General features: G+C 47.2%; 1 protein-coding gene across 1 annotated transcript in view; it reads left to right on the plus strand.

The window, feature by feature from the left end:
- The first annotated feature begins 300 nt into the window (after nucleotides 1-300).
- LOC132476705 (calpain-8-like) overlaps nucleotides 301-26,559 on the plus strand; it is a 50,347-nt gene continuing 24,088 nt past the window's right edge. Inside the window, 3 exon segments of the mRNA XM_060078834.1 lie at nucleotides 301-336; nucleotides 15,279-15,572; nucleotides 20,831-20,900. Coding sequence (XP_059934817.1) covers nucleotides 301-336; nucleotides 15,279-15,572; nucleotides 20,831-20,900 — 400 coding nt within the window.

Genomic DNA, 26,559 nt, shown 5'->3' on the forward strand with positions numbered 1-26,559 from the left:
CAGTGCAAGCCTGACACCTGTGGAGAGAGAGAGAGAAGGAAAAACAGTGGGGTTCGTGGGCCAGCAGTGCTACCTGAGAGAGCCCCAGCCAACCCACTGGGGACTCCTGGGCAAAGCAGGCCTCTTAGAAGTCAGCAGTGGGCAGAAATGGCCAGCCCAGTGCCTCTGCTGTATTGTCAGTGGCTGGAGCAGCCTGGGGAGAGCTTGTCTTTGTCTTGAATGCTCTACACATATTTTTTCATTTCATTGATGGGTCTTGTCATTTTTTCCCACATTTACAGATGAGGAAACCGAGGCACCATGGGTTTCAGTGACTTTCCTGGGGTCATCCAGCTCGTGAGTAGTGGAGTCGGAATTTGAACGCAAAGCTGCATTTGGGAAGCCCTGCCCTAGACACGGGGCAGTGTGGTTTGCAGAGCGAATGGGGAGAAAAATGAACATTCTGACCCTTATTCATCAGCACGTCGCAAACTGCAATGGCCACAGTCACTGATGGCTTTCAGATCCTCAGTCAAAGATCTAGTTCCTCCTCAAGGGCTAGAGATAATATTTTGAGCCATAGCCTTTGAGCTGTTTTGCAGATACCAAGGCTTCCCTGTTTTCACCTTAGGTATGGTGCGCTGCCTCTGGCACGGCAGTCCTTCCCCTCCTTCTCGAGACCTTTCCTCCCTCTGTTTCCGTGGATTACTCCCTCGCCCGGCTTTTCTCCCAGCTCCCTGCCTGTTCTTCCTCAACCTCCTTCACCAGCTCCTCTTTCTCTGCTTGTGCCTTTTGTGTACATTGTTCTGGCTTTTCCTGCCCCAGAACCTGCCTGGTCCATCATCTCCTCTGCTTCCAACTTCCAATCACAGGGGCCACTTGTAAATGCAGCCAGCGCTGGGGGTAGAATAACCAGGTTATTTCCACTGCCTGAGGGCTTCTTCCTCCTCTGAGAGGTTGTTTGTTTGTTTTCTTTTACACACACACACACACACACACACACACACACACACACACACGACTTTTCTACAGACTTAGAGATACTGACTTTTTAGAACATTAATTTGGGCTTCCAGGCACAATGAAGCATAATGGTACCCAAGGCGTTCTCCATACAATTTATAACTTAAATTTCCACATGATTTAAAGCTTGGAAAGACATTCCTTTTTTCTTTTTCTTTTTTTCGACCAGGGATCAAACCAGCGCCCCCTTCAGTGGAAGCATGGTAGAATCTTAACCACTGGACCGCCAGGGAAGTCCCCGGAAAGACATTCCTTAGCCTCAGTCTCTTCTGAGGATGAGATGGTCAGCTACAGAGCCCATGCCAGGCTGTCACTGCCTGGGTATTGGGTGCCTAGTTTCTTCCTTGGCCCAAGAGAGAGGCTCTGCCCAGCACCTCTCAAGAGAGACCCTGCCTGGGGCCAAACAAGGGAATGACAAAAGGAGCCTCAGAGCCCTGTCTGGGTCGGAGTCACCTCTTAGTGATGTGGCCACACAGCATCTGACTCAGAGCATGGAGATTCTTCAGCTCCTAATGGTAAAGATGAGAGTCACAAAAGCGACAGGCTTAGAGGTGGAGAAGAGGGCAGGACCATGTCTTCTCATCTAATCCCTGCAGATGTGAAGCCGAGGCCAGAGAAGGGCTGTGACAGCTGAAGGGCCAGCAGTCATAGGGGAGGGCTGGAGTCAGCACTGGGGCCTCTGCCTCATGGGGAGGGGGTGGGTTTCCCATCTTGCTGCCCGCTCCCCAGGCTGTGCCCAGCCTCTGGTTGGAACATGTAGTGGAGCCCAGTCACCCCGCCTCTGACCGGGTTATGCCTGGGAGGCCTCGGCTTCCTGACTCATACTCAGAAGGGAGTGTCTTGGAGGAATTTCTTTCCACCCAAGCAGTCTAGGTGTTAGGAGAAACACTGACTGAAGCCGCCCGCCGGGGCCAGGCAAAGACAGCAACCATTTGCATGAGTTATTTTACAACACGAGGTCCTGGTTAGGAACACGGAGCTAACAAGCCACCGCCAACCAGAAGAATACGGGAAAGGTCAAAAGGAGAGAGGAGACGCCAGTCCACATGTCTTACCAGGCTCCCAGAATCCTCCTCGCTGGAATCCATCTTGGCTGAACGGTTGTGCGCACCACCAGACAGGACCCTGAGTCAGAGTGATTGGCCAGAGACAACCGGACGCTCATCCCATCACCGTGAAACCCAAGGCTGCGAGCCGCGTGGCAGAGCGGTTCTCCTGGGGTCCCTCATCCTGCTGCTCTCTGCTCAGGCGCCCCTTCCCAATAAAGTCTCTCGCTTTGTCAGCACGTGTCTCCTCGGACAATTCATTTCCAAGCGTTAGACAAGAGCCCTCTGTCGGACCCTTCCTGCAACATAGGCACTGATCAAAAATGCAAGTCACGTGAAGACATAAGTGCTCTCTCATGTATATTCTGTGAGGTGGCTTTGAATGCAAATCAAAAAACACAATAATGAATAATCAGAGCTATTACCTTAGCACTTTTTGTGTCAGTTCTTTAACAGTGCTTATAACGAGGTGTGACAAATACTAATGGGTCTGATTCCTTGCTAGCCTGTAAGTTCCTGAACTGGAGAACTGTGTCTTTCTTATTCACCCTGTGATCCTGGCACAGTGCCTGGCACCTGGTGGGTCCCTGGTGAAGGTCTGTTGACTGAAGGAACATAGATACAAAGCTTACCCTAGGCAAAGCTTGCTGGTATCTCCCATGGCTGTGTCACCTATACAGGGTGGGGGAAATGCTGCTTAGGGCCCTGTGTCCTGCTAAAGGGGTCCCTGAATTGAGAGTTTTTAGGAGCCCAGGCTTAACAGCCATGAGGGTTGTGTCTTGTGTCTGTGTTTATCGTGGGGTGGGGGTGTAACATCCCTCTCTACAAGAGAGCCAGAAGATCTCTGCCCCAGGGTGGGGCGGCTGTGATGTCTACTCTAGGAGACACATGAGAAGGTTCTTGGTCAAGGTCTTGCAAGCGTTTCCTGCTGACTCCCTCCTCCCCTCACTCTCCTTGGCTGGACTGGTCCATCCTTCACATGTGGGTGCTGATGCTGGCCTATGGGGTTGGGGAGCCTTGAGAGTCTTCAGGGAGTCTGCCTGGGACCAGACTGGCCATTACACAGCCCAGACTCTCCACCCCATTTCCACCCACTGTGGTGTGCAAATGCCCTGGGGCATTCAGGGCCGATTACAAAGTACTGCAAACCAGGAGACCACCTCTGCAGGGCCTTGTAAGGACCTTGAGGGAGTCATCAAAGGGTTAAGGAGGTGAGGGTGAGTAAGGCTGGGCGGGGGAGGGGGAGGGATCTGGGTGGAGGGGCCCCTGAGCCCCATCACAGGAAATGCCAGGAACACTGAAGGCTCCTTCCAGAAGCAGGACTCTGGCCAGGATTGCAGAGCCCCACCTCTCAGTCCCCAGCCCTGCTCAGCCCTCAGAGGCAGGCCCTGAGGGAAGAGTACTCGGCTTTTCTGAAGACAGCAATTCCCCAAGGTTTCTCCTCGTTCACAGTGGAGCAGCCTTCTCACTTATTAGCACAATAGACAGACACGCTTTTGTGGGAGAGGAAAGAAACCCTCTCCACCCTTTTGTGGAGCTGGGATGATTTCTCTGAGTCTCAGAGAGTTGTAAATATTGCCAAGATTTCCCGAACAATGAATACAAGCCCTTAGTAAAGTCTTTACACCACAATAATGCTGTCCACTGTTAACAAGGGGGGGTGGTATCACCCCGAGTCTGATGATGGGGGCGAAATGGCGCCTCTGAAGGCCTCTTTGGTGTTGTGCTGGCGCCACCACGTGGCAAAACCTAGTACTGTTACTTCAAAGCCATAAAACTCCCAACCTAGCTGTGGAAAAGGAAATCTCTACCTCAAAGGCCTTTGATACTTTTCGGCCATAATGAGTAAAACTGACAAAGCGTATCGCTATGGATCTCAGGAAGTCATGAGTCCAGATTCCAAAACCCTCTGGAATTTATACTGAGTTGTTTGTTCGTTTACCTATTCTCTATCATCTGTCTATCTATCTATCTACCTATCATTTATCTTTCTATGTATCATCTTTTTATCACCTATCACCTATTATCAATCAATCATTTATCTATTGATCCATCTATCCATATCTCTATCATTATATGTGGCCACAAGCACTGAAGCTTCAACCATGAACAAGATACGGTACTGTCCTCACGAGGATAAAGGCAAATAAACAGGAAATTACAGTTCACCATGGCAAACACTATGGTGGGAAGTGCATTATTGGAGATCCTCAGCCAGACGTGGTGAGTCTTGGACATTTTCAGTAACAAGCGGCGTGTGAGACCTGAATGCAATTTATGTAAGGGTGAGTGGGTGGGTGGGAGAAGCAAGCGGAGTGAGGGGAAGGGGCAAGGTTTCCAATTGATAGGGGCATATTGGGTTGGGGGAAGTGAGGGAAGTTTGACGGGCTGGCGTGTAGGGTGCAAGAGGGGAGAGGCGGTAAGAGATGAGGCCAGAAAGGAGAGCAGGGGCCAGAACACACAGGCTCCGTGAGTTATCCGGAGGAGTTCAGACTCAGGTTAAAGTGCTCACCCATGGCGTTTAACCTCAGTGTGACACGTGGCCTAGAGGGGGAGAGCACAGCTAGGAGGCTGTTGCAACGATCCAAGGAGAGGTGGGGTCCACGGACTGGCGGGGGGTGACTGTAGTGATAGAAGCGGACGGGTTGGAGGGAGAATTAGGAGGCAGAAAAGATAGGACTCAGTGACTGACTGAAGGTGCTCTGTGCAGAATGATGCTCAGGGTTCCGTCTTGAGAACCGGATATTTTCTGAGGTAGAGAAGACTGGAGCAAGAGTATGGCAGAGTGAACAGGAAGACAGTGAGCTCTGTTTGGGACGTGTTGAGTTTGAGATGCCGCTGGGTGCGGGTACCCAAAGGAGAGGTGGAAATGTAGATACGACTCAGACGAGCAGGGCCTGAGCAGGAGATGAGGGTGGGAGATTTTTCAGCATGAGGTGGTCATGGAAGCTGTGAGCATAGATGAACCTGATGTGGGAGATTGTGAAGGGTGGCGAGACCAGAACCCTGAATGTCACATGCACGAAGGAAATAGGCAGAGAAAGAAGAGCTGGGAAAGAGCTGGAAAGGCAGAAGGAAAAGCCAGGAGAGCCATGCCAGTGGAAGTGGAGGGAAGAGATGTTTTCAGGGAGACAAAGTCAACAGCAGATCAGAGATCAACAAGGAAGATGACCGGGGAGTGGTCGCTGGACTTGGTCACTGCTGCTTCAGTGAAGTGGTGGAATTGGAGGCCGGAAGGTTCAGGTCCTCCCTATTCTCTCAGCAAATCACATTCCCTGTGTCTTTAGCAGTCATTTCCAAACCTCATCACCTTGCAAGCACCAAACTCCTTCATTTCTTTTATATGCATATAAAATGAATATAAAAGAATATATGCATATATCATTATGTATGCATACATATATATATATATATAAAATACATGAATGTATTTTTTCTGAACCACTTGGGAATCAGTTGCAGACACTGTGTCTATTTGCCCCTAAATACTTTAAGGAGTAACAAAGTCAGAATATTTAACATTGATAAAATGCTATTATCTAATTACACAATGAATGTCCTTCAATTTGGGTTTGTCTGATGTTTCTTCATGATCAGATTCAGGTTATGCATTTGGGCAATAATATTACAGAAATGATGTTGTGTCCTTCTTAGGACATTACATCAGGAGGCACATGACATTGATTTGTCCCATTACTGGTAATGTTAATTTTGATTACTTAGTGAAGGTGGTGCCTGTCAGTGTCTCCATTGTAAAGTTACTATTTTTTCCTCTGTAACTAATCAATCATTTGATAGGAAATATTTTGAAACTGTATAAATATCCTGTTCCTTATCAAACTTTCATCCACTAGTAGCATACATTGATACGTCTTGCCTGAATCAACCATTACTATGAGTATTACAAAATAGTGTTTTTTCTCATTTTATTATTTCTTCTACCTTTATTGGCTGGCATTCCACTGTTAGGAAGAACTTTCCCTTCTCCTCTGGTTATTTATATAAAGACACACAAATTCTTATTTTACTCAATGGATTCTAATCCTTTACTATCATTGTTGATTTCTATGCTTAAATTGTCCCAGATTTGGCCAGTTGGAGTCCCTTCAAGCAGGCTCCTGTGTCCTTTTAACATGCCCCCACCATTCTTTGAGCACTCCCTTACTTTCTGGCACATAACTACATTCCAGATCTCTCTTATACGTTTTCTGTCCTAGCTCTGTGATTAACCATTACTTCATGGAGTAATGGAGAATGGTGTTTAGAAACCAAGATCCTGGTGCTTGCTTATTGCTACTGAAGTAGCAATGTTTCCTGGCCCTCATGGCAGACATATCTTGTCCTCTCTATAAAGGACACTGTCCATTCTGCAGCTAAAGGCCCACTCAAGGGTTTTTTTTTATTTTTTAGGGAAATGTACTTTTGTTTGATTTGTTATTCACCACTGAATAGAGCCCAGACTGTATAAGGTTACATGTAAACAGGCAGATTTTTGTCTGGTACTGATATAAATCATTTCCTTCAGGTAAAAAATAAAACAACAAAAACCAAAGAAATCAGAAACAAAATCCCCGGGACTTCCCTTGTGGCACAGTGGTTGGGAGTCTGTCTGTCAATGCAGGGGACACGGGTTTGATCCCTGGTCCAGAAAGATCCCACATGGCGTGGAGCAACTAAGCCCGTGCACCACAACTACTGAGCCTGCACTCTAGAGCCTGTGGGCCACAACTACTGAGCCCATGTGTCACAACTACTGAGCCTGAGCTCTAGAGCCCGTGCTCCGCAACAAGAGAAGCCACTGCAATGAGAAGCCCGTGCACCACAACGAAGAGTTGTCCCCACTCGACGCAACCAGAGAAAGCCCTTGCACAGCAGTGAAGACCCAATGCAGTCAAAAATAAATTAATTAATTAAAAAAAAAGAAACAAAATCCCCAGATCCCAAAGGTTACAACTTCCTTGCCCTGTATGACATTAACCAGTTTTGTATCTAACCCAGAAATCCTATTCTTTATTCAGTGCCTATAATATTAAAAAATTTTTTTATTGAAGTATAGTTGATTTACAATATTGTGCCAGTCTCTGCTGTACAGCAAAGTGACTCATACATGTATATGCATTCTTTTTGTTTTGTTTTGTTTTTTAAATTAATTAATTAATTTTTGGCTGTGTTGGGTCTTCGTTTCTGTGTGAGGGCTTTCTCTAGTTGTGGCAAGCGGGGGCCACTCTTCATTGCAGTGCACGGGCCTCTCACTATCACAGCCTCTCTTGTTGCGGAGCACAGGCTCCAGACGCACAGGTTCAGTAGTTGTGGCTCATGGGCCTAGTTGCTCCGCGGCATGTGGGATCTTCCCAGACCAGAGCTCAAACCCGTGTCCCCTGCATTAGCAGGCAGATTCTCAACCACTGTGTCACCAGAGAAGCCCTGCATTCTTTTTTTATATTCTTTTCCATTATGGTTTATCACAGGATATTGAATATAGTTCCCTGTGCTATACATAGGACCTTGTGTTTATCTATTCTAAATGTAGGAGTTTGCATCTACCAACCCCAAACTCCCAGTCCATCTCTCTTCCTCCCCCTCCTCCTTGGCAGCCACAAGTCTGTTCTCTGTGTCTGTGAGTCTGTTTCCGTTTTGTAGATGGGTTCATCTGTGCCATATTTTATTTTATTTTATTTTATTATTATTTTTTTTTTTTGCGGTATGCGGGCCTCTCACTGTTGTGGCCTCCCCCGTTGCGGAGCACAGGCTCCGGACACGCAGGCTCCGGACGCGCAGGCTCAGCGGCCATGGCTCACGGGCCCAGCCGCTCCGCGGCATATGGGATCCTCCCAGACCGGGGCACGAACCCGTATCCCCTGCATCGGCAGGCGGACTCTCAACCACTTGCGCCACCAGGGAGGCCCTGTGCCATATTTTAGATTCCACATATAAGTGATATCATATGGTATTTGTCTTTCTCTTTCTGACTCACTGCACTTAGAATGATAATCTCTATTTGCATCCATGTTGCTGCAAATGACATTATTTCATTCTTTTTTTATGGTTGACTGGTATTCCATTGTATATATGTACCACATCTTCTTTATCCATTCATCTGTCCATGGACATTTAGGTTGTTTCCGTGTTTTGGCTATTGTGAACAGTGCTGCTGTGAACATAGGGGTGCATGTGTCTTTTTGGTTTTTTTTAAAATAAGTTTTAGGATTTTAAAAAAAGATTTATTATTTATTTATTTAATTTATTTTTGGCTGCCTCAAGTCTTAGTTGCAGCACGCGGGATCTTTGTTGAGGCATACAGGATTTTCATTGTGGTGTGCAGGCTTCTTTCTAGTTGTGGCTTGTGGGTTTTCTCTTCTCTAGTTGTGGCGTGTGGGCTCCAGATGATGTGGGCTCTGTAGTTTGTGGCATGCAGGCTTTAGCTGAGGAGCATGCAAGCTCAGTAGTTGTGGCATGTGGGATCTTAGTTCCTTGACCAGGGATTGAACCTGCATCCCCTGCATTGCAAGGAGGATTCTTTACCACTGGACCACCAGGGAAGTCCCCGCCTTTTTGAATTATAGTTTTGTCCACGTATATTCCCAGGAGTAGGATTGCTGGATCATATGGTAATTCTATTTTTAGTTTTCTGAGGAACCTCCATACTGTTTTCCATAGTGGCTATACCAACTTACATTCCCAAGTGCCTCAAATATTTAATCTCTCAAATTCTCTTTGAACCACCTTTGCTACCCTGCTGTTTTTTTTTTAATTAGGTAAATAAATTATTTTTAAACATTGGGTAAATAAATTCATCTTCACTTTATATTTATGAAAGTGAATAAATGAAATAACATTTTAACTTATTAAATATTATACCTTGCACACAAGTTCCCATTGACCTCCAATTTCCAAACAAACACCACGTGAATTTGTTTTAAAGTTCCATCTCTCCATACTTGTAATTCCCTTCGCCGACAATGAAAAACATGGCTTCTATCATTCCTGATATATTTTTTCATTTACTTAATCCAAGAATACACAGAAAGTAGTTTTAAATTGCTAACCCATTCTACTGTGAAAATCAAAACTACCAACCAGTATTCAATGTTTGTTTACAGTTGTCTTTGCTCAGGACTTATGGTCAAAATGCTGTGGATAAAGTCTCTTGGATTAGTTTTCCTTCTGTCTGACAGATCCTTTCTGAGTCTGAAATCTGTTTATAAAAGGACTGGAACAGTTTATTCCACACCTGTAGCCAGAGTGTTGTTAACTGTACAAGTTCCTTTCATGTGAAAACAGATTCTTACTTTTTGTACAAAGTAGCCATGTAAATAGAAATATCAAATGCACATGGAACAGAATGTAAAAAAAAAAAAAAAAAGTTGTGATCACTTCCCGGGAGTTGTACATTCAATTTACCAGTGACATATTTTTACTAGCCTTTTGCTGATACCCTAACTACACATTAGTTCTTTCTGCCCCACATGGAAAATGACAGTATGGGCACATTTTAATTAACTCCAGATATTTTTCTCTGTTTAGAACTCTGATTAGTTGATATCCCTTCAGAGAACCCCAGATAATAAAAAGCATCTCCGGGGCTTCCCTGGTGGTGCAGTGGTTGGGAGTCTGCCTGCCGATGCAGGGGACACGGGTTCGTGCCCTGTTCTGGGAGAATCCCACATGCCGCGGAGTGGCTGGGCCCATGGGCCATGGCCACTGGGCCTGTGTGTCCGGAGCCTGTGCTCCGCAGCGGGAGAGGCCACAACAGTGAGAGGCCCGCGTACCGCAAAAAAAAAAAAAAAAAGAATCCGCCTGCCAATGCAGGGGACACGGGTTTGATCCCTGGTCTGGGAAGATCCCGCATGCCGTGGAGCAACTAAGCCTGTGTGCCACAACTACTGAGCCTGCGCTCTAGAGCCCGCGAGCCACAACTACTGAAGCCTGCGTGCCTAGAGCCTATGCTCCACAAGAGAAGCCACTGAAATGAGAAGCCCGCGCACCACAACGAAGAGTAGCCCCTGCTCGCTGCAACCAGAGAAAGCCCATTCACAGCAACGAAGACCCAAGGCAGCCAAAAATAAAAATAAATAAATGAATTAATTAAAAAAATACTGAAAAACAACAACAAAATAAATAAATAGAATAAGAAGACTTAGGGTCAAGTTTGCCATGTGAGTCACTTTGGGTTAGCCTGACAGTACAATCTACCCATAGACTTGCTGTGACTCTCTAATGGGTCATGGACTTGAAAGTGCTACCTCTATTCAAACGTAAGTTTTTACATTAGTCACACTGGGTCCGCAGGATCTGGGTTGGCCACTGGGGGGCAGTCTCAGCTAGTCTCCTAGCTGGGCTTGAGTGGATCCACCCTTTCCTGCCAGAGATGAGAGACTGGCGTGGTGTGCGATCCCACAGACCTAGAGAGGGATGAGCCCACACATCTGGTCTTCCCAGCCTTCTGTTTTCTCAGGGCTGGTTAGATAGGGTTCAGTCTTACAGCTCTGGCACTCTTTGGAGTGATGGGATACTTCCTGTCCTGGGCAGACGGGGAACCCATCTTTTACTTAGAGACGACTAATGAACGCGTGGATCACAGCAGACCATCTTCTCTGTAATACTATTTTCTTTTATTTAAAATTTTTAACTGAGATATAATTCACATAGTCAAACTCACCATTTTAAAGTATACAATTCTGTGATTTTTTTCATTATATTCACTATGTTGTACAACCATCACTGCTTATCTAATTCCAGAAAATTTCCATCACCCCGATAAGAAACCTCATACCTATTTGTAGTCAGTCCCAGTTCCCCTCTCTGCTCAGTTTCCGGCAACCAATAATCTACTCTGTTTCTGTGGACTTGCCTAGTCTGGATATTTCATATAACTAGAAGCATACAACTTGTGGCCTTTTGTGACTGGCTTCTTTCCGTTAGCATAATATTTTCAAGGGTCATCTATGTTGTAGCATATGTCAGTATTTCATTCTTTTTTATGGCTGAATAATATTCAGTTGCGTGGCTATACTACATTTTGTTGGTCTATTCATGCGTTGACGGACATTGGGCTGTTTCCACTTTTTGGCTACTGTAAATAATGTCTTATGAGCATCAGAGTAGAAGTTTTGGGGTGGACTTAAGTTTTCAAGTCTGTTTCAATTCCCTGGAGTGGAATGTTACTAGAAGCTACTCTGTCACTCTGTGTTTACTATTTTGAGGAACTGCCAAACTATTTTCCAAAGTGCCTGTATATTTTCCATTCCCACCAGCAATGTACGAGAACTCTATAATCCTCTTGACACTGGATTCCATGCTTGCCTTAGAATTCTGAAATGGGAAGGCCCAGGAGAGAGACTGAAGTTAAGGCTCTGCATGACAAAGAGCTTTGCAGACTTTGTCTGAAAAGCACACTTGGGCTTTGGGGTGATTTGTCTTCCTTGCTGGGGGCACAATGCAGCCTTGTCCTTCTGGCCGAGAGGAGCCGCTGTGGATAAGCTTTGTGCTCTGTCTGAGCTGCATTCACCAATGCTGTTTGCCAAGAAGAAGAGTTCTTTGTGTGTGTGTGTGTGTGTGTGTGTTACGCGGGCCTCTCACCGTTGTGGCCTCTCCCATTTTGGAGCACAGGCTCCGGACGCGCAGGCTCAGCGGCCATGGCTCACGGGCCCAGCCGCTCCGCGGCATGTGGGATCTTCCCGGACCGGGGCACGAACCTGCGTCCCCTGCATCGGCAGGCGGACTCTCAACCACTGCGCCACCAGGGAAGCCCCCAAGAAGAGTTCTTACTAGTCGGTGCCGACAGGTGTGTTTCTGCCTGGCCTCATCGGCCTCTGTTGTGGATCCTGGGCTTCCTGGGTGGAGCTGGCAGTAGCTCCTGTGGGGTGTCTGAGGTGTGAGGCTGGGGAGATGTCTGTCCAGGTTGACAGGGCCAGCGGGAGCCCGGCTGGGTAACGGCGAGACGTTGGCTGTCAGCTCAGGTGGGGCTGGTGAGCAGAGACGGCTCCTGGCTCGGGAAATGAGGGTTCTGTTCCCAGCAGCTCAGACCTGTCTGCCTACATGAGGATGAATTTGTTCATGCAGCATCTGGACGTGACACGGGAGGTGATTTAGGCAGGTGGGGTGGGAAAGAGATCGCTAACCCCAAAGGAGAGCCTTATGGAGAAGGAAAATTACCAGCTGTGCTTACTCGGTGATTAGATGGAGAAGGGCTTGTTCATTTCAGTCAGTCTAAAGGGAGTGTTTCCCGGAGGCTCCGGGAGAAACAGAAGCAGGGAAAACAATCCCATGAGATCCCTGTCTGAAGATGCTGGGTCCACTCTACCTGGTATGTATCTATCCAACCACTGGGCATCTTATACCTGTGGGTGTTTATTCATTCAGCAAATATTCATTCAGTCCCTACTATGCTCCAGGAGCTTTCCAGGCTCCAGCGATACAGTGATGAGCGAAACAAACACAATTGTCCTCGTGGAGATCAGAGCCTGGTGGGGTGGAGGGGCATTCACTAAATGATGCTGGGCAGGGCATCGCAGGCTGCTGTGAGAGCATATGGGAGGGGGATGGCTTTGCATGGGGGGATGGTGGTCCAGGAAGCCTTCCCTGGGGCATTCGGGGTCTGAAGGCAGAGCGGGGGTGGGGAGATGGCATTTCCAGGGGAAGGGCACAGCAGATACAAAGTCCTCAAGTGGGACAGCGTACGACATTCCAGGACCTGAAAGAGGCCAGGAGGTGGAGATCAGAGAGGGAGGAGGGGCATGGGAGAGGGGCTGGGAGCCAGCAAAGGGCCAGTCTGCTGAGGGTCTTGTAGGCGTGCAGGCCCTCCCTTCCCCTTGTTCTCCTAAGAGCGATGGACAGCCACTGGGGGGCTTTAGGCTTGGAAAGGACATGGTTGGATTTGTGCTTGAAATGACTGCTCTGAGTAGAGAAAGATTGGTCAAGGATCACAATCACAAGCTCCAGATAATTAGGCAGTAGATTCAAAAGTAAAAATAAATATTTCCTTTCCTTTCCCACACAGAGCTGCTAGATTTCTCCTGGAATCCAGTGTGTTTGACAGGATTCTGTGTTGAATGGAGGAATTATGGTTCTGGTTTTAAAGGAGGATGGGGGGCTTCCCTGGTGGCACAGTGGTTGAGAATCCGCCTGCCGATGCAGGGGACACGGGTTTGTGCCCCGGTCCGGGAGGATCCCACATGCCGCGGAGTGGCTGGGCCCGTGAGCCATGGCCGCTGGGCCTGCGCATCCGGAGCCTGTGCTCCGCAACAGGAGAGGCCACAACAGTGAGAGGCCCACATACCGCAATAAATAAATAAATAAATAAAGGAGGATGGAGCACCCAGATGAGACCAGGGTCAGCTTTAGGAGCTGGTGAAAATGTAACCATGAACTTTGGATGAGCTTACCAGTGGAAGGAGACATTGAGTCAAGGGGGAAATGGTGCTGAGGAAACACAGATGGGGCTCCCAGAGGGACCAGGGCCATAGTCAAGTCTTTCTGTTGCTACCTTGAGCCTCTGAAGGTCATTTTGGCCTTGAATTTCTGGTGAAACCTGAGAAACCATGTTTTATCCTGGACATGTGGGGAACAGCCCCTTCTTTCTGCTTGCCAAGACCTGCCCGTCTGGTGAAGTCCTTTACTCACAGACTGTTGCTGACTTAGAAGGTTGGAACCAGGGGCCTCAGAGGTCAGCTTGTTCAGCGCTTCTCAGAGCGTGGACCGTGGACCCCTGCATTTGGCATCATCTCTTGGATAGCAGTTTAAAAACTGCAGACTTCTGGGTCCTACCCCACACGCACTGAATCAGAACCTTTTGGGGGAGAGGGAGCAGTGGTAGGAAGCAGCATTTTAAGTAAGTGCTTTGCGGGATTCTCACACATACTGGATTCCTTTCCTGAGGCTGCTGTAACCAATTACCATGAACTTGGTGGCTTAAAACAACAGAAACATGTTCTCTCACGGTTTTGGAGGGCAGAAGTCTAAAATCAGTTTCACTGGGCTGAAACCAAGATGTCGACAAGGCCATACCCACTCCAAAGGCCCTAGGGGAGGACTCGTTCCTTGCCTCTGCCAGCTTCTGGTAGCTGCTGGCATTCCTTGGCCTGTGACGGCATCACTCCAGTCTCGGCCTCTGTAGATACATTGCCTTCTCCTTTTTTGTCTGTTGTCAAATCTCCCTCTGACTCTGTCTCATGAGGACACTTGTGATTGCATTTAGGGCTACAACAATCTCCCCATTTCATGATCCTTAATCACCACTGCAAAGATCGTTTTTCCAAATAAGGTATGTACTATTCACAGGTTCCAGAGTTTGGGACTCAGTATCTTTGGAGGACCATTTTTCAGCCACTCTCCCTCCCAGTTTCAAAAATCACTGAGGTTCCACATCCTTAGGGTAAACCAGGCCTTGGAAATTGGAACCCTGAGAAAAGCAATTAATGCAAGGTCCCAGAGCCCATTTCCCTTCTGAGATTAGAATCCACAACTCTTATTCCCCAGGCCTTCTCTTTCTGGTCTGGTTCCTAGGAATAACTATGACTGGCATCTCCTGAGTGCTTCTTAGGTACTATTCTAAGCAAATTCCATGTACTATCTCATCACCCTTCCAAACAACCCTATAAGGTAGGGCCTACTATTACCTTCCATTTTACAGGTGAGAAAATTAAGGGGATGAGAGGTTAACTAACTTGCCCAAGGTGATAGAGCTCATTACTGGTGCTGTTGGGATAGATACCCAGGCAAAGGCCAAACCCTTCCCTTGTAGGAGGGACATCTTTGCTTGGGGTTACTCTGATCCACTCCATGAATCACCCTTCTCTGATATTTTTGTCCTTCTGGCGAATATGGAACTAAACTTTTCTGGAAGGAAAGGAGACCCCTCTAACCCCTTGCCCTCCTGCTGAGAACCAATTCCTTGGAAAATACTGGCCTCAAGTTGCTCAATAGACCTTCTCATCTCAGCTGATGGGACCAATGGGAAGTAATCAGGTCTTGCAAAGAGATGGGGATGGATGGCTGTGATCCTAATGGATTTCTTAGGCTAATGGCCTGGGAGGGGCCCTGGAAGTTTCCCAGCCTCCAAATTGTCTGCTGAAAGCAGAAGGAGGAGGGTGGGGCAGATTCATTTGCACCTTGGGTACATATCTGCTCCTGGCTCTGACTCACTTCCCTCTGGAGCAGGGCCTCAGGTGAAATGTTTACCTGCTCCACCTCCCCTTCACACTGCCTTACAGCTCCCTCCCCGTGGGGCAGGTCTCTGACAGCACAGAGCAGCTCTGCCCTCCTGTCTACCCCACGGAGCCCTCGACCACGGCAGCGCCGGCGGCTAGAGTATCCAAGCAGCAGGCGGCTGCTGAAGGTCTTGGCTCCAACCAGAAAGCTGTGAAGTACTTGGGCCAGGACTTTGAGACCCTGAGGCAGAAGTGCTTGGACTCAGGGGTCCTATTTAAGGATCCAGAGTTCCCAGCGTGCCCACCAGCCTTGGGCTACAAGGATCTTGGACCATGCTCCCCCCAGACTCAAGGCATTGTTTGGAAGCGGCCCGCGGTAAGGAGATGGGTTTGCTGTTGAGTGTCAGGGTGGAGGGCCCTCGCTTCTTGTCAGAAGTAGCTGAGGGAGAAGTTATGGTTCTTGGCCCTATGTTCCTGTATCCCGTATTTCAGCCTACCCCCACCCCTCCACTTTAAAAAACATCTTTTCAGAGGTGATAAAGTAGAGAGGGAAGATCATGCACTGGCTTTGGAACCAGACAAGTTAGATTTGAATCCTGCCTCTGCCTGTGTGGTCTTGGACAGATAATCGCTGTGATCCTCAGTTTTCCATCTGTAAAATGGTGCTACTGGCATCTTATTTTTCAGTGTTGGTACAAGGAGTGGAGATAAAGGTCAGAGCACAGTGCTTGGCACATAACAGGCACAGAAGGCACGGTAGCTATTGCATAGGACCCCTGGGCCAGTGCAAGATGAAAAAAACCAATGTTAGGGCCTCCCTGGTGGCGCAAGTGGTTGAGAGTCCGCCTGCCGATGCAGGGGATACGGGTTCGTGCCCCGGTCTGGGAGGATCCCATATGCCGCGGAGCGGCTGGGCCCGTGAGCCATGGCCGCTGAGCCTGCGCGTCCGGAGCCTGCGCGTCCGGAGCCTGTGCTCCGCAACGGGGGAGGCCACAACAGTGAGAGGCCCGCATACCGCAAAAAAAAAAAAAAAAAAAAAAAACCAATGTTAGAAGTAATCAGTCTTGGGGTACATTGTGACGTCGTTGCTGAAGTGTGCAGGGTTGTGAATTGTTGTTGTTCTATTGGGGCTAGGGAGTGGAGAGGTGGGGCTGGGGGTCTGTGAATACAGATGGGAGTCAGGGGCTCTGGGATGCTCTCACTGATAACCCCCCCACCCCAAATCTCAAGGGCAAGGGATGTAGAACCATCCCCCCAAAACCTGGGCCCATGACCTCCTGCTCTGTGACCCTTGTCAGTGATTTAACCTCAAGGATAGGAGCCCCCTGCCCCCCCCAGAGTGGTTGTGAGAATTGAGACAATCCTTTGAAGTGCTCCGCTCAGTGCCTGGCCCACAAGTCTCATAAGAGAACACGCTTCGTGACCCTTGGCCAGGGGGCCGTTTGTCTTCTAGACCGTGATGGGAAAATCAAGCCATGGTCCTTATTTTCCTGGCAATGGTTGAAGAGGGAGGATAAGGAGAGAATAACTCCTTGGATGTGGTCAAAATCACCCTTTAACCCCAGCTATCTCCACCCCTTCTGTTTTCATCCTATCAATTTTACACAACCGTTACCACCTCTGAGCAGAACTCCTTTGCCCTACTTCCCTCCAGCCCCCCATGGCCATCTTCCATGCCCCTCTGGAACCTATGTGGGTGCTCTGGGATGGTGGCCAAATCAAGGTTGGGAACCATGGTTTTATGTTCTAATGTCAAGAGTTGGCAGCCACATTTCATTTCAACAGACAGTTTTTTTAGGCCTGTGTTTTGGGCCAGGCACTGGCTATGCCCTGTTTGGAAAGGTGGTCGGGGAAAAATTCCTCAGGCGGATTCCTAACCACTGTGCCACCAGGAAAGTCCAAGTTTGTTTTTAAGGAAGAAAAAAATAATGTCCCAAGAGTGGGGAAGGTGGGAGCCTGCCTCTTTATGGAGGCTTGCCTCTTTAAACATCTTTGGCTGCCATGTTACTTTTTAAAAATTTTTTTTAACATCTTTATTGGAGTATAATTGCTTTACAATGGTGTGCTAGTTTCTGCTTTATAACAAAGTGAATCAGCCATACATACACATATGTTCCCATATCTCCTCCCTCTTGCGTCTCCCTCCCTCCCACCCTCCCTATCCCACCCCTCCAGGTGGTCACAAACCACCGAGCTGATCTCCCTGTGCTATGCGACTACTTCCCACTAGCTATCAGTTTTACGTTTGGTAGTGTATATATGTCCATGCCACTCTCTCACTTTGTCACAGCTTGCCCTTCCCCCTCCCCATATCCTCAAGTCCATTCTGTAGTAGGTCTGTGTCTTTATTCCTGTCTTACCCCTAGGTTCTTTTTATTTTATTTCTTTTTTCTTTTTTTTTTTTTTGCGGTATGCGGGCCTCTCACTGTTGTGGCCTCTCCCGCTGCGGAGCACAGGCTCCGGACGCGCAGGCCCAGCGGCCATGGCTCACGGGCCCAGCCGCTCCGCGGCATATGGGATCCTCCCAGATCAGGGCACGAACCCGTATCCCCTGCATCGGCAGGCGGACTCTCAACCACTGCGCCACCAGGGAGGCCCACCCCTAGGTTCTTCATGACCTTTTTTTTTCTCTTAGATTCCATATATATGTGTTAGCATATGGTATTTGTTTTTCTCTTTCTGACTTACTTCACTCTGTATGACAGACTCTAGGTCCATCCACCTCACTACAAATAACTCAATTTCGTTTCTTTTTATGGCGGAGTAATATTCCATTGTATATATGTGCCACATCTTCTTTATCCATTCATCTGTTGATGGACATTTAGGTTGCTTCCATGTCCTTGCTATTGTAAATAGAGCTGCAATGAACATTTTGGTACATGAATCTTTTTGAATTATGGTTTTCTTAGGGTATATGCCCAGTAGTGGGATTGCTGGGTCGTATGGTAGTTCTATTTGTAGTTTTTTAAGGAACCTCCATACTGTTCTCCATAGTGGCTGTACCAATTCACATTCCCACCAACAGTGCAACAGTGTTCCCTTTTCTCCACACCCTCTCCAGCATTTATTGTTTCTAGATTTTTTCATGATGGCCATTCTGACCAGTATGAGATGATATCTCATTGTAGTTTTGATTTGCATTTCTCTAATGATTAATGAAGTTGAGCATTCTTTCATGTGTTTGTTGGCAGTCTGTATATCTTCTTTGGAGAAATGTCTATTTAGGTCTTCTGCCCATTTTTGGATGGGGTTTTTTGTTTTTTTGTTATTGAGCTGCATGAGCTGCGTATAAATTTTGGAGATTAATCCTTTGTCAGTTGCTTCATTTGCAAATATTTTCTCCCATTCTGAGGGTTGTCTTTTGGTCTTGTTTATGGTTTCCTTTGCTGTGATGGAAAAAGATATTCCATGCAAATGGAAATCAGAAGAAAGCTGGAGTAGCAATTCTCATATCAGACAAAATAGACTTTAAAATAAAGCCTATTACAAGAGACAAAGAAGGACACTACATAACGATCAAGGGATCGATCCAAGAAGAAGATATAACAATTGTAAATATTTATGCACCCAACATAGGAGCACCTCAATACGTAAGGCAAATACTAACAGCCATAAAAGGGGAAATCGACAGTAACACAATCATAGTAGGGGACTTTAGCACCCCACTTTCACCAATGGACAGATCATCCAAAATGAAAATAAATAAGGAAACACCAACTTTAAATGATACATTAAACAAGATGGACTTGATATTTATAGGACATTCCATCCAAAAACAACAGAATACACATTTTTCTCATGTGCTCATGGAACATTCTCCAGGATGGATCGTATCTTGGGTCACAAATCTAGCCTTGGTAAATTTAAGAAAATTGAAATCGTATCAAGTATCTTTTCTGACCACAACGCTATGAGCATATTCTATAGTTAGTAGTTGAAACCACGGGTCTGGATGATGTCACCCAGGGAGAAGTTTTCGGGTATGTTATTGCTCTATGAAATGGGGTCATGCCGAGGACTGAGGACTCAGCCCAGGGCTTCCCTGATCCTGGGGATGAGGACAGCAGAGGAACCCTGAAAGGAGACTGACAAAGAGTAGAGAGGTGAGAAAGTCAAGAAGCCAAGAGAGGAGGGTTTCAGAAGGAGGGAATAGGCCACAGTATCAAGTGTCAAGAGCAGGGAGATTCAGGGGAACAAAGCTCCTTCCGTGATTGCTGGTGACTCAGGTGAGAAGAGTTTCATGAAGCCGTTGGAGATCGCAGCCAGATTTCAGTAGATGGATGGATGCGTGGGAGATGAGGAACAGGATACTTTTTTTTCTTTTTCAGTCACTAGACCGCTAGGGAATCCCAACAGGACTCTTTTAAGAAGGTTTTAATGAGAGAGATTCTGCTAAACCTCTGTTCAACGTGCTCCCTGGCCTTCCTTCTCCATGAAGCAACTTTTTCCTTCTTTTTTTAAAAACAAACTACATTCAACATTTTTGTCTCTCTATGTTTATTTATTCAGTTTTTAAATCTCTGCACCTTTTGTCTGCCAAGAGAGGATGTCTGGAGACTGGGAGCTGTCAGGCACCTGGGATTAGAATTTGCAGCTGTCCACTTTTAGAACCCCTAGTCTGACTCATGCCACTTCTCTCTTTAAATTGCCACTAGAGATGGCAAGAGATTGCAACAAACATACAAGCAAACAGAACTAAGTCCCATCATTGGAGGGCTGCCTAAATAACTCATGGTACTTATAATGAAATGATAAAGCTCTATATGTGCTAAGGAAAGATGTACAAGATAAAAAATGGATATATATGTAAGTGTGCTTTTAAATCAAAAGATGGTTTCTGGAAGGATACCTAAGAAATGCTAACAGCAAAGAATGTGAAGTAGAAGGAATTTTTTTGTTTTACAGCATTATTTACTGTTAGATTTTTTTTTTACCCATATGCACATATATTTTTAAAATAGAAAACACGTTAATGAATTTTTTTAATATTTGGAAGAAAAAAAAAAGCCAGTCCAAAGGCACTGTCTTGGCCCATTTAGGTAGGAGCTGGCAGCTTTATACAAGGCGGTAGGGCTGCCACTTTGAGGTAGGTGAGCAGGGGAAGCATAGGTCAGATGTGGGAATGGAGCTGAGTTCTCCTCTCTGTATAGGACGCTTCCTGACGCCTCAGTGTTTCCAGCAGCACATGGGGTCATCATTGAGTCCAGTATTTAATGAGTGTCTACAGGGTGCAGGGCCTTTTGTTAGAGTTTTAGACATTAGCCTCATGCTCTCCCTGTAAATAGGGGTGTTGTCTGAATGGGTGAGATCATAGCTCCTCATGTCATTATCTCAGCCTTTGCCTTTCTGCTACCCTCCCCCATACCCACTTTCACCACCCCCAACACACACACAGTATGTATAGCGGTAAAGAGCTGGCCGTGGGCTCCAGCTCCTGCCACCCCTCGGTGACTGTGGGCAGCTCTCCTGCCTTCTCTGGGCTTCAGCATCCTCAGCCATACAATGCGGTATGTGCAGTGGATGTTCTCCTAGGTCTCTTCCATGAATTTTGGGACTCTCAAGTTCTTTCACGCTTGCTGCCACCATCACTGGGCGTCTTGTGACTTGTGTTTTGTCCCCAAGTGCTTTCAGGAATTGTGTCCCAGCCCTCAGTTTATCGTTGGTGGAGCCACGCGTACAGACGTTTGTCAGCGTATGCTAGGTAAGTAACTGGGGAGAGTCCTATTTGATTGGGGAGAGGGCAGGCGTGTACGTGCAATGAGTAACATCAGATGACGCTGTTAGAGTTGACCGGCTACATTACGTCTGTGACTTATCCGTATGGGTTTGTGTTTTGAGACTGTACTCTCCATTCTGGGTCTGGAGTGCTGGAACTACATTTGGTTCCTCCTAACGAGAGATTTTCCATAGGCTCATTTAACCCCTTTTAGTGCTAGAGTCACAAGCCTGAATTATAGGCATGCAGTAGATAACCACGCTGTGCTGTGTTTTTTCTTTTTAATTAAAAAAATTAATTAATTAATTTATGGCTGTGTTGGGTCTTCGTTTCTGCACGAGGGCGCTCTCCAGTTGTGGCAAGCAGGGACAACTCTTCATCATGGTGCGCAGGCCTCTCACTATCGCGGCCTCCCTTGCTGCGGAGCACAAGCTCCGGATGCGCAGGCTCAGTAGTTGTGGCTCACGGGTCTAGTTGCTCCGTGGCATGTGGGATCCTCCCGGACCAGGGCTCGAACCCATGTCCCCTGCATTGGCAGGCAGACTCTCAACCACTGTGCCACCAGGGAAGCCCGCTGTGCTGTGTTTTGATAGTAGTAACCTTTAAGTTGACGTAATTTGCCCTGTGGAATGGCCATGTCTATATAATTATGGGCTGTCATAATAGATGCTCTTAGCATGAGTAAGAAAAGAAGAATCCCAGCTTTCCAGCCAAGCTTCCTTCCAGCCCGGAATCCTGGGATTAAGGACCTTCACTTCCCAACCTTTCATATTCCCTCCAAATCAAGCTCAGTTAAGTTGAGGAAATAATTTATTTTGTATGTTCTAGCCTGAAGTGTTGGAAACCGAGGTTCTCCTTGAGAGCAGATTAGCACTGTCGATCTCATAAGCCCTCCTGATCTCAGGGCATCACAGTTTCTTCACTGAGTGGGACAACACTGATGTTTCAGGGACAACACAGCTCTGAACTGAATTCGCTGGGCTTCCAAACGGCCAGCCAGTGACAGCTGCAGGAGATAGACCTGGAAACAAAGGCAGGAGGAGACAAATCCTATTTGCTGAAAATTAGCCAAACAAACAAAATCTCAGCATCCATGCGGCCCCGATCACCCTTTATCCTTTAGGAGATTTCCCCTCCATCTTTTTTCTCCTTGTTCCTCCTGTTCTCTTGAGCCTGTTGGAAACTTTTATGATTTTGAATCACTGGCATTTATTTTAAATGCTTCCAATGTTCTCTCCTTTAATGAGTATAGTCGATATCCCCTTAGCTAGAGCTCATGGTGTGTGAGCACAAAGCAGTGAGAACGATTCGGGTACCACACAGACGTGTGCCCTGTTCCCTGAAAGCCACAGTCCCTGTGTCCTAAGCCTTTGTGTGAGGGCTCACACAGGGGTAGCATTCTGACCTTTTCTTGCTCTGGATGAGTGTGCTGTGCCTTTTTACTTCCAGCTAAATATTTAACCTAATTTAACACATGTCTCAGGGAAACACAACTTCTAATCTATGCTTTTAACAACTTCTTGTTGTAGATGTTTTGACTTTGGAAAAGGTATTTAATAAGTGTCTTTTAATTGATCAACTTGGATAGATCTTCCTTTGAATGGTTTTAAGCTCAGAGAAAAGAAGGGTTCCCAAAAGAGGCCTGAGCGTTACCATGGTGAGTGTGCGCTGCTGATGGAGCCTGCAGCTAGAGGAGCAGTAAATGAACCCGATTCTGCGACTCCAACTCACATCAAAGTGAGGGGGCCACGCTGCGGAGGCCGCTCCGGGTTAGCCCTGCTGCAGTGGTGGTTTTTAATGAGCAGAGCGGAAAGGGGTTGTTGAGTCCAATTTCCTGAAGGATGCTTGGTACAGGGCTGGAGGGCCTGTGGACCAGATGGAGCCTCAACATGTATCTCAGTGGGTGCCTGCACACCAGGCCTGCAACTCAGCACCAGCGTGGTTGCCAGGAACTGAGTGACAACAACCTATGTGGCCTGTGAGACTTGAGCTCGGTGGCGTTAACGATGGGTGGATCGTGGCGAGATTAAGAAGAAAACTTCCTGATCAGAGAACCAGGGGGTGTTATGTTGCACCTGTTGAATCAGGGTGTGACAGGGATTCATATTTGTTCAGTGCCTTTCAGGCTTGACACAGTCCAGCACAGTGCAGTGGGGTCTATTCCAGGTTTAAAACATCTTTGTTATTATTTTTTTAAAAAAATTATTTATTTATTTATTTATTTTTGGCTGTGTTGGGTCTTCATTGCTGTGCGCGGGCTTTCTCTAGTTGCGATGAGTGGGGGCTACTCTTCATTGCGGTGCGTGGGCTTCTTATTGCGGTGGCTTCTCTTGTTGCGGAACACCGGCTCTAGGCGCGCGGGCTTCAGTAGTTGTGGCGCACGAGCTCAGTAGTTGTGGCTCATGGGCTCTAGAGCTCAGGCTCAGTAGTTGTGGCGCACGGGCTTCGTTGCTCCGCGGCATGTGGGATCTTCCTGGACCAGGGCTCGAACCTGTGTCCCCTGCATTGGTAGACGGATTCTTAACCACTGCGCCACCAGGGAAGTCCTGTTATTATTTTTTAACAGTTGGTCTATATAATGAAAATTATGTCCTTTACACAGTTTTGTGTTACTGTGATTTTATTATTATTTTGAATACACACTGTTCAAAAATGAAAACAACTGAAAGGTGCACCGTGAAGATTCAGCTTCCTGTCTGTCTCCATCTATTCCACTGCTTGCTGTCCTGGAACCTTTTTTTTTTCTTCTTATCCTTTCAGTGTTTCTTTATGCAAATTCAAGGAAGTCTAAATACGTATTCTAATTTGTATCCCCTTCTTGCCTTGAAGGCAGCACACTGTAAACATTGTTTAGCCCCTTTCCATTATTTGTTATTATTTTACTAAATAAAATGTCTTGGAGCTCTTTCCATGTCAGCATATGAAGGGCTTCATTCCTTTGTAACCACTCAGAATACTGCAGTCCATTGTGCGAAGTGCCAGTTGATTTAGCCTGTCTCCTACTGATGGACACGAGTTATTTTCTCTCTTCAGCTATTATACAAAATGGGGCAGTGAATGTCCTTCTCCGCGGTAGTGTGTGTGTGAGGGTTTTTGTCAGCAAGTTTGAAGTGTGGCTGCTTCAGTCACCATGGAATATCTTTCACTTCTATTTGATTCCCAGTGCTTAGTGGCCTCATATTCGGTCCCACTATCACCACTGTCTTACCTACTCTGAGGAAAGGGCCCAGGACAATCATTTACACTTTAGTGTGAATTTGAGTCAGTGGGCTACCAGAGGATTTGTATATGAACATTATCTCCAGAGCATGAAAGAATTGTACCGTTACATCTTTAGTTACACCAACTCTCACTAACTTATTTCCTCTTGGTATGAATGCAGACAATGAAGCACAGTAATAGAAATCATGGATTATATTCATATTACATTACAATTGTTGCAAATAATTCAAAATAGCACATATTCATCATTACCTCATAATTATGGTGCTTATTAGTCGCCACTCCAAAACTTTTATATAGAATGTTAATAAAGAAGCACGAACCTTACCATATTCTAATTTTAAAAACATATTTTGGTAACTATTTCAATGTAATTATATTATATATATACAATGTATTTCTCGCCAAGCCAGCCTTCATCCTCGCCATGTGAGCCCCTTGCCTCCCACCAGAGTCTGTGCTCATGTAGAGTCCAGGAGCTAACTTTCTTTGTAGACACTATTATGGGAAGAAAGACTGGGAAGTCTGCAATGCTAAAGATTCAATTGCTCCAGATAATTTTTACTGTGTAATATGACTTTCTGTTGGGTGACTCAGTCTCTGCCTGAGGGCAGTGTGGTTTGCCTCCACACAAGTAACCAAATGGGTGTCTGTTGATGAAACAGCCCCCAGACAAAATCCCTCCCTCGATCCCCAGGCCTGGAGTTCTTCACCCTAACACACTGAGGAGGGGTCCCCTGCATCCGCAGCCTTACCATGCTTGGTCTTCCTGGCAGAGCCCACGCTCACCAGATCTAGCAAGGGCCAGACACACAGCATCCTTCCAGTGTGAGGAGATCTCAGGGCCACACCATAGTGAGAGGGAATATGTTGTTAAGTGTGGGATGATTCCCTGTCGGGCACGTCTGCGGTGCCCATTTCCAGTGAAGGCTCATGGTTGGCGCATCACACAGGGAACTTCAGGCACCTCGCTTGTCCCTCTGCTGCCTGTCCCAGCAACGTCTGTCTCTCCTTTGCATGTTGGCCCATGTGTGTCCCTCTGAGGCCTCTGTGTCCACAGAAATAGATTCTGTCCCACCACGAAGTACACGTTTCTGGCTTCTTTTACCCGACGCGGTAAGTCATGACTGTGCACTGGCCAGAACTCCTTTAGTCATTGCCTTCAGAAGTTCAACCCAACCAGCTTAAAGAAAAAGAAGTTATTTGCTCATCCCTCTAGACCATGGAAAGGGAAGGGCAGTGCTGGCCTTGAGCAGCCTGGATCTAGGGATCTGGGTGTTCCTGGAGCTCTCTCTGCCTGTCCTGTCTCTACTCCACCCTCTTCCATGCCAGGCAGGCTTCACACAGAAGGAGAGGTGACCACTAGGGTTCCTGACTTCAACTTGGTAGTATTGCAAACCACCTTTGATTTTACAAATCTTAGAAAAAGTCTCTGATCTGGTGGTTGAGATCTTTGCACACTCCTTGGGTTCAGTTATTTCAGCCAGAGAGGTGAGGTACTATTTGAGTGGCTCAGCTTGGGTCATGGGTTTGCTCTTCTGACTGCCAGCCTCCCCCCCAAACCACAGGGGGGTTCTCCAAAAGAAGGGGGCAGTGTGCAGTGGGCCGACAGAATGGAGAAAGTGTACCTCAATATGCCAGTGGGGTGGCGGGGACCAGGTCTGGCCAGACTGTGCTCTCCCCACCCCAGGTCACCTCTGCTCTTTGGCCTCATTGGTCCTGCCATCTTCTGAGGGCAAAGGCCATGTTATTTTGACTTTTCTAAGCTTGTTGGCTCCCCGAGGGCAGCGACCATGTCGTTCACATCTCTCTTGTCCCAGTGTCCTACATGAGCAATGATTGCTAAATGCTGGTGAGTGATGATGACATATAAGAACTACTCCCCAAACTGAAGGAAGGGAACCTCCCTAACATATGTTTTCCAAGGAGGGTTGGAGGCTGGTACGAGATAGGGGAGATTTACAAAGGATTCGAAGAGTACAGGAATGTAAATGGAGTGTTCTGCTAGGATGTAGGGGGTGTGAACATGGCTGATTCACTCACTCCCCTCGCCTTGTGCACAGCCCGGCCAGCCTGGGTAGGCACTGCTCCACGGGGTGATGTGGCTTGGGGGAGCAGGTAACAATAATCTCAGAGTCAACAGGAGCCCTGAGGATGCCAAAAGGCCACTGCAGAGCTGGAGCCAGATGTCTATCTGTGCTCCAGGGCTAAGCCTGGGGAGAGAGCAGAGGGGTGTCTGGGATGGAGGCTGGCTGCAGGGAGGGGGCTGGGGGGATCCAGTGGAAATGATGTCATCCAGTTTCAGAAATGTTTAGCTTTGCCTCTGCTTGCGGAGGTGGAGGCGGGCGTTTCTATGATTTGTTGGGAAAGAGGAATGGCAGAATGATATAGCTCAGAGGGGTGCTCAGGGGCTCAAATGGTC

The sequence above is a fragment of the Mesoplodon densirostris genome, chromosome 2, assembly GCF_025265405.1.
Source record: "Mesoplodon densirostris isolate mMesDen1 chromosome 2, mMesDen1 primary haplotype, whole genome shotgun sequence".
Classification (NCBI taxonomy): Eukaryota; Metazoa; Chordata; class Mammalia; order Artiodactyla; family Ziphiidae; genus Mesoplodon; species Mesoplodon densirostris.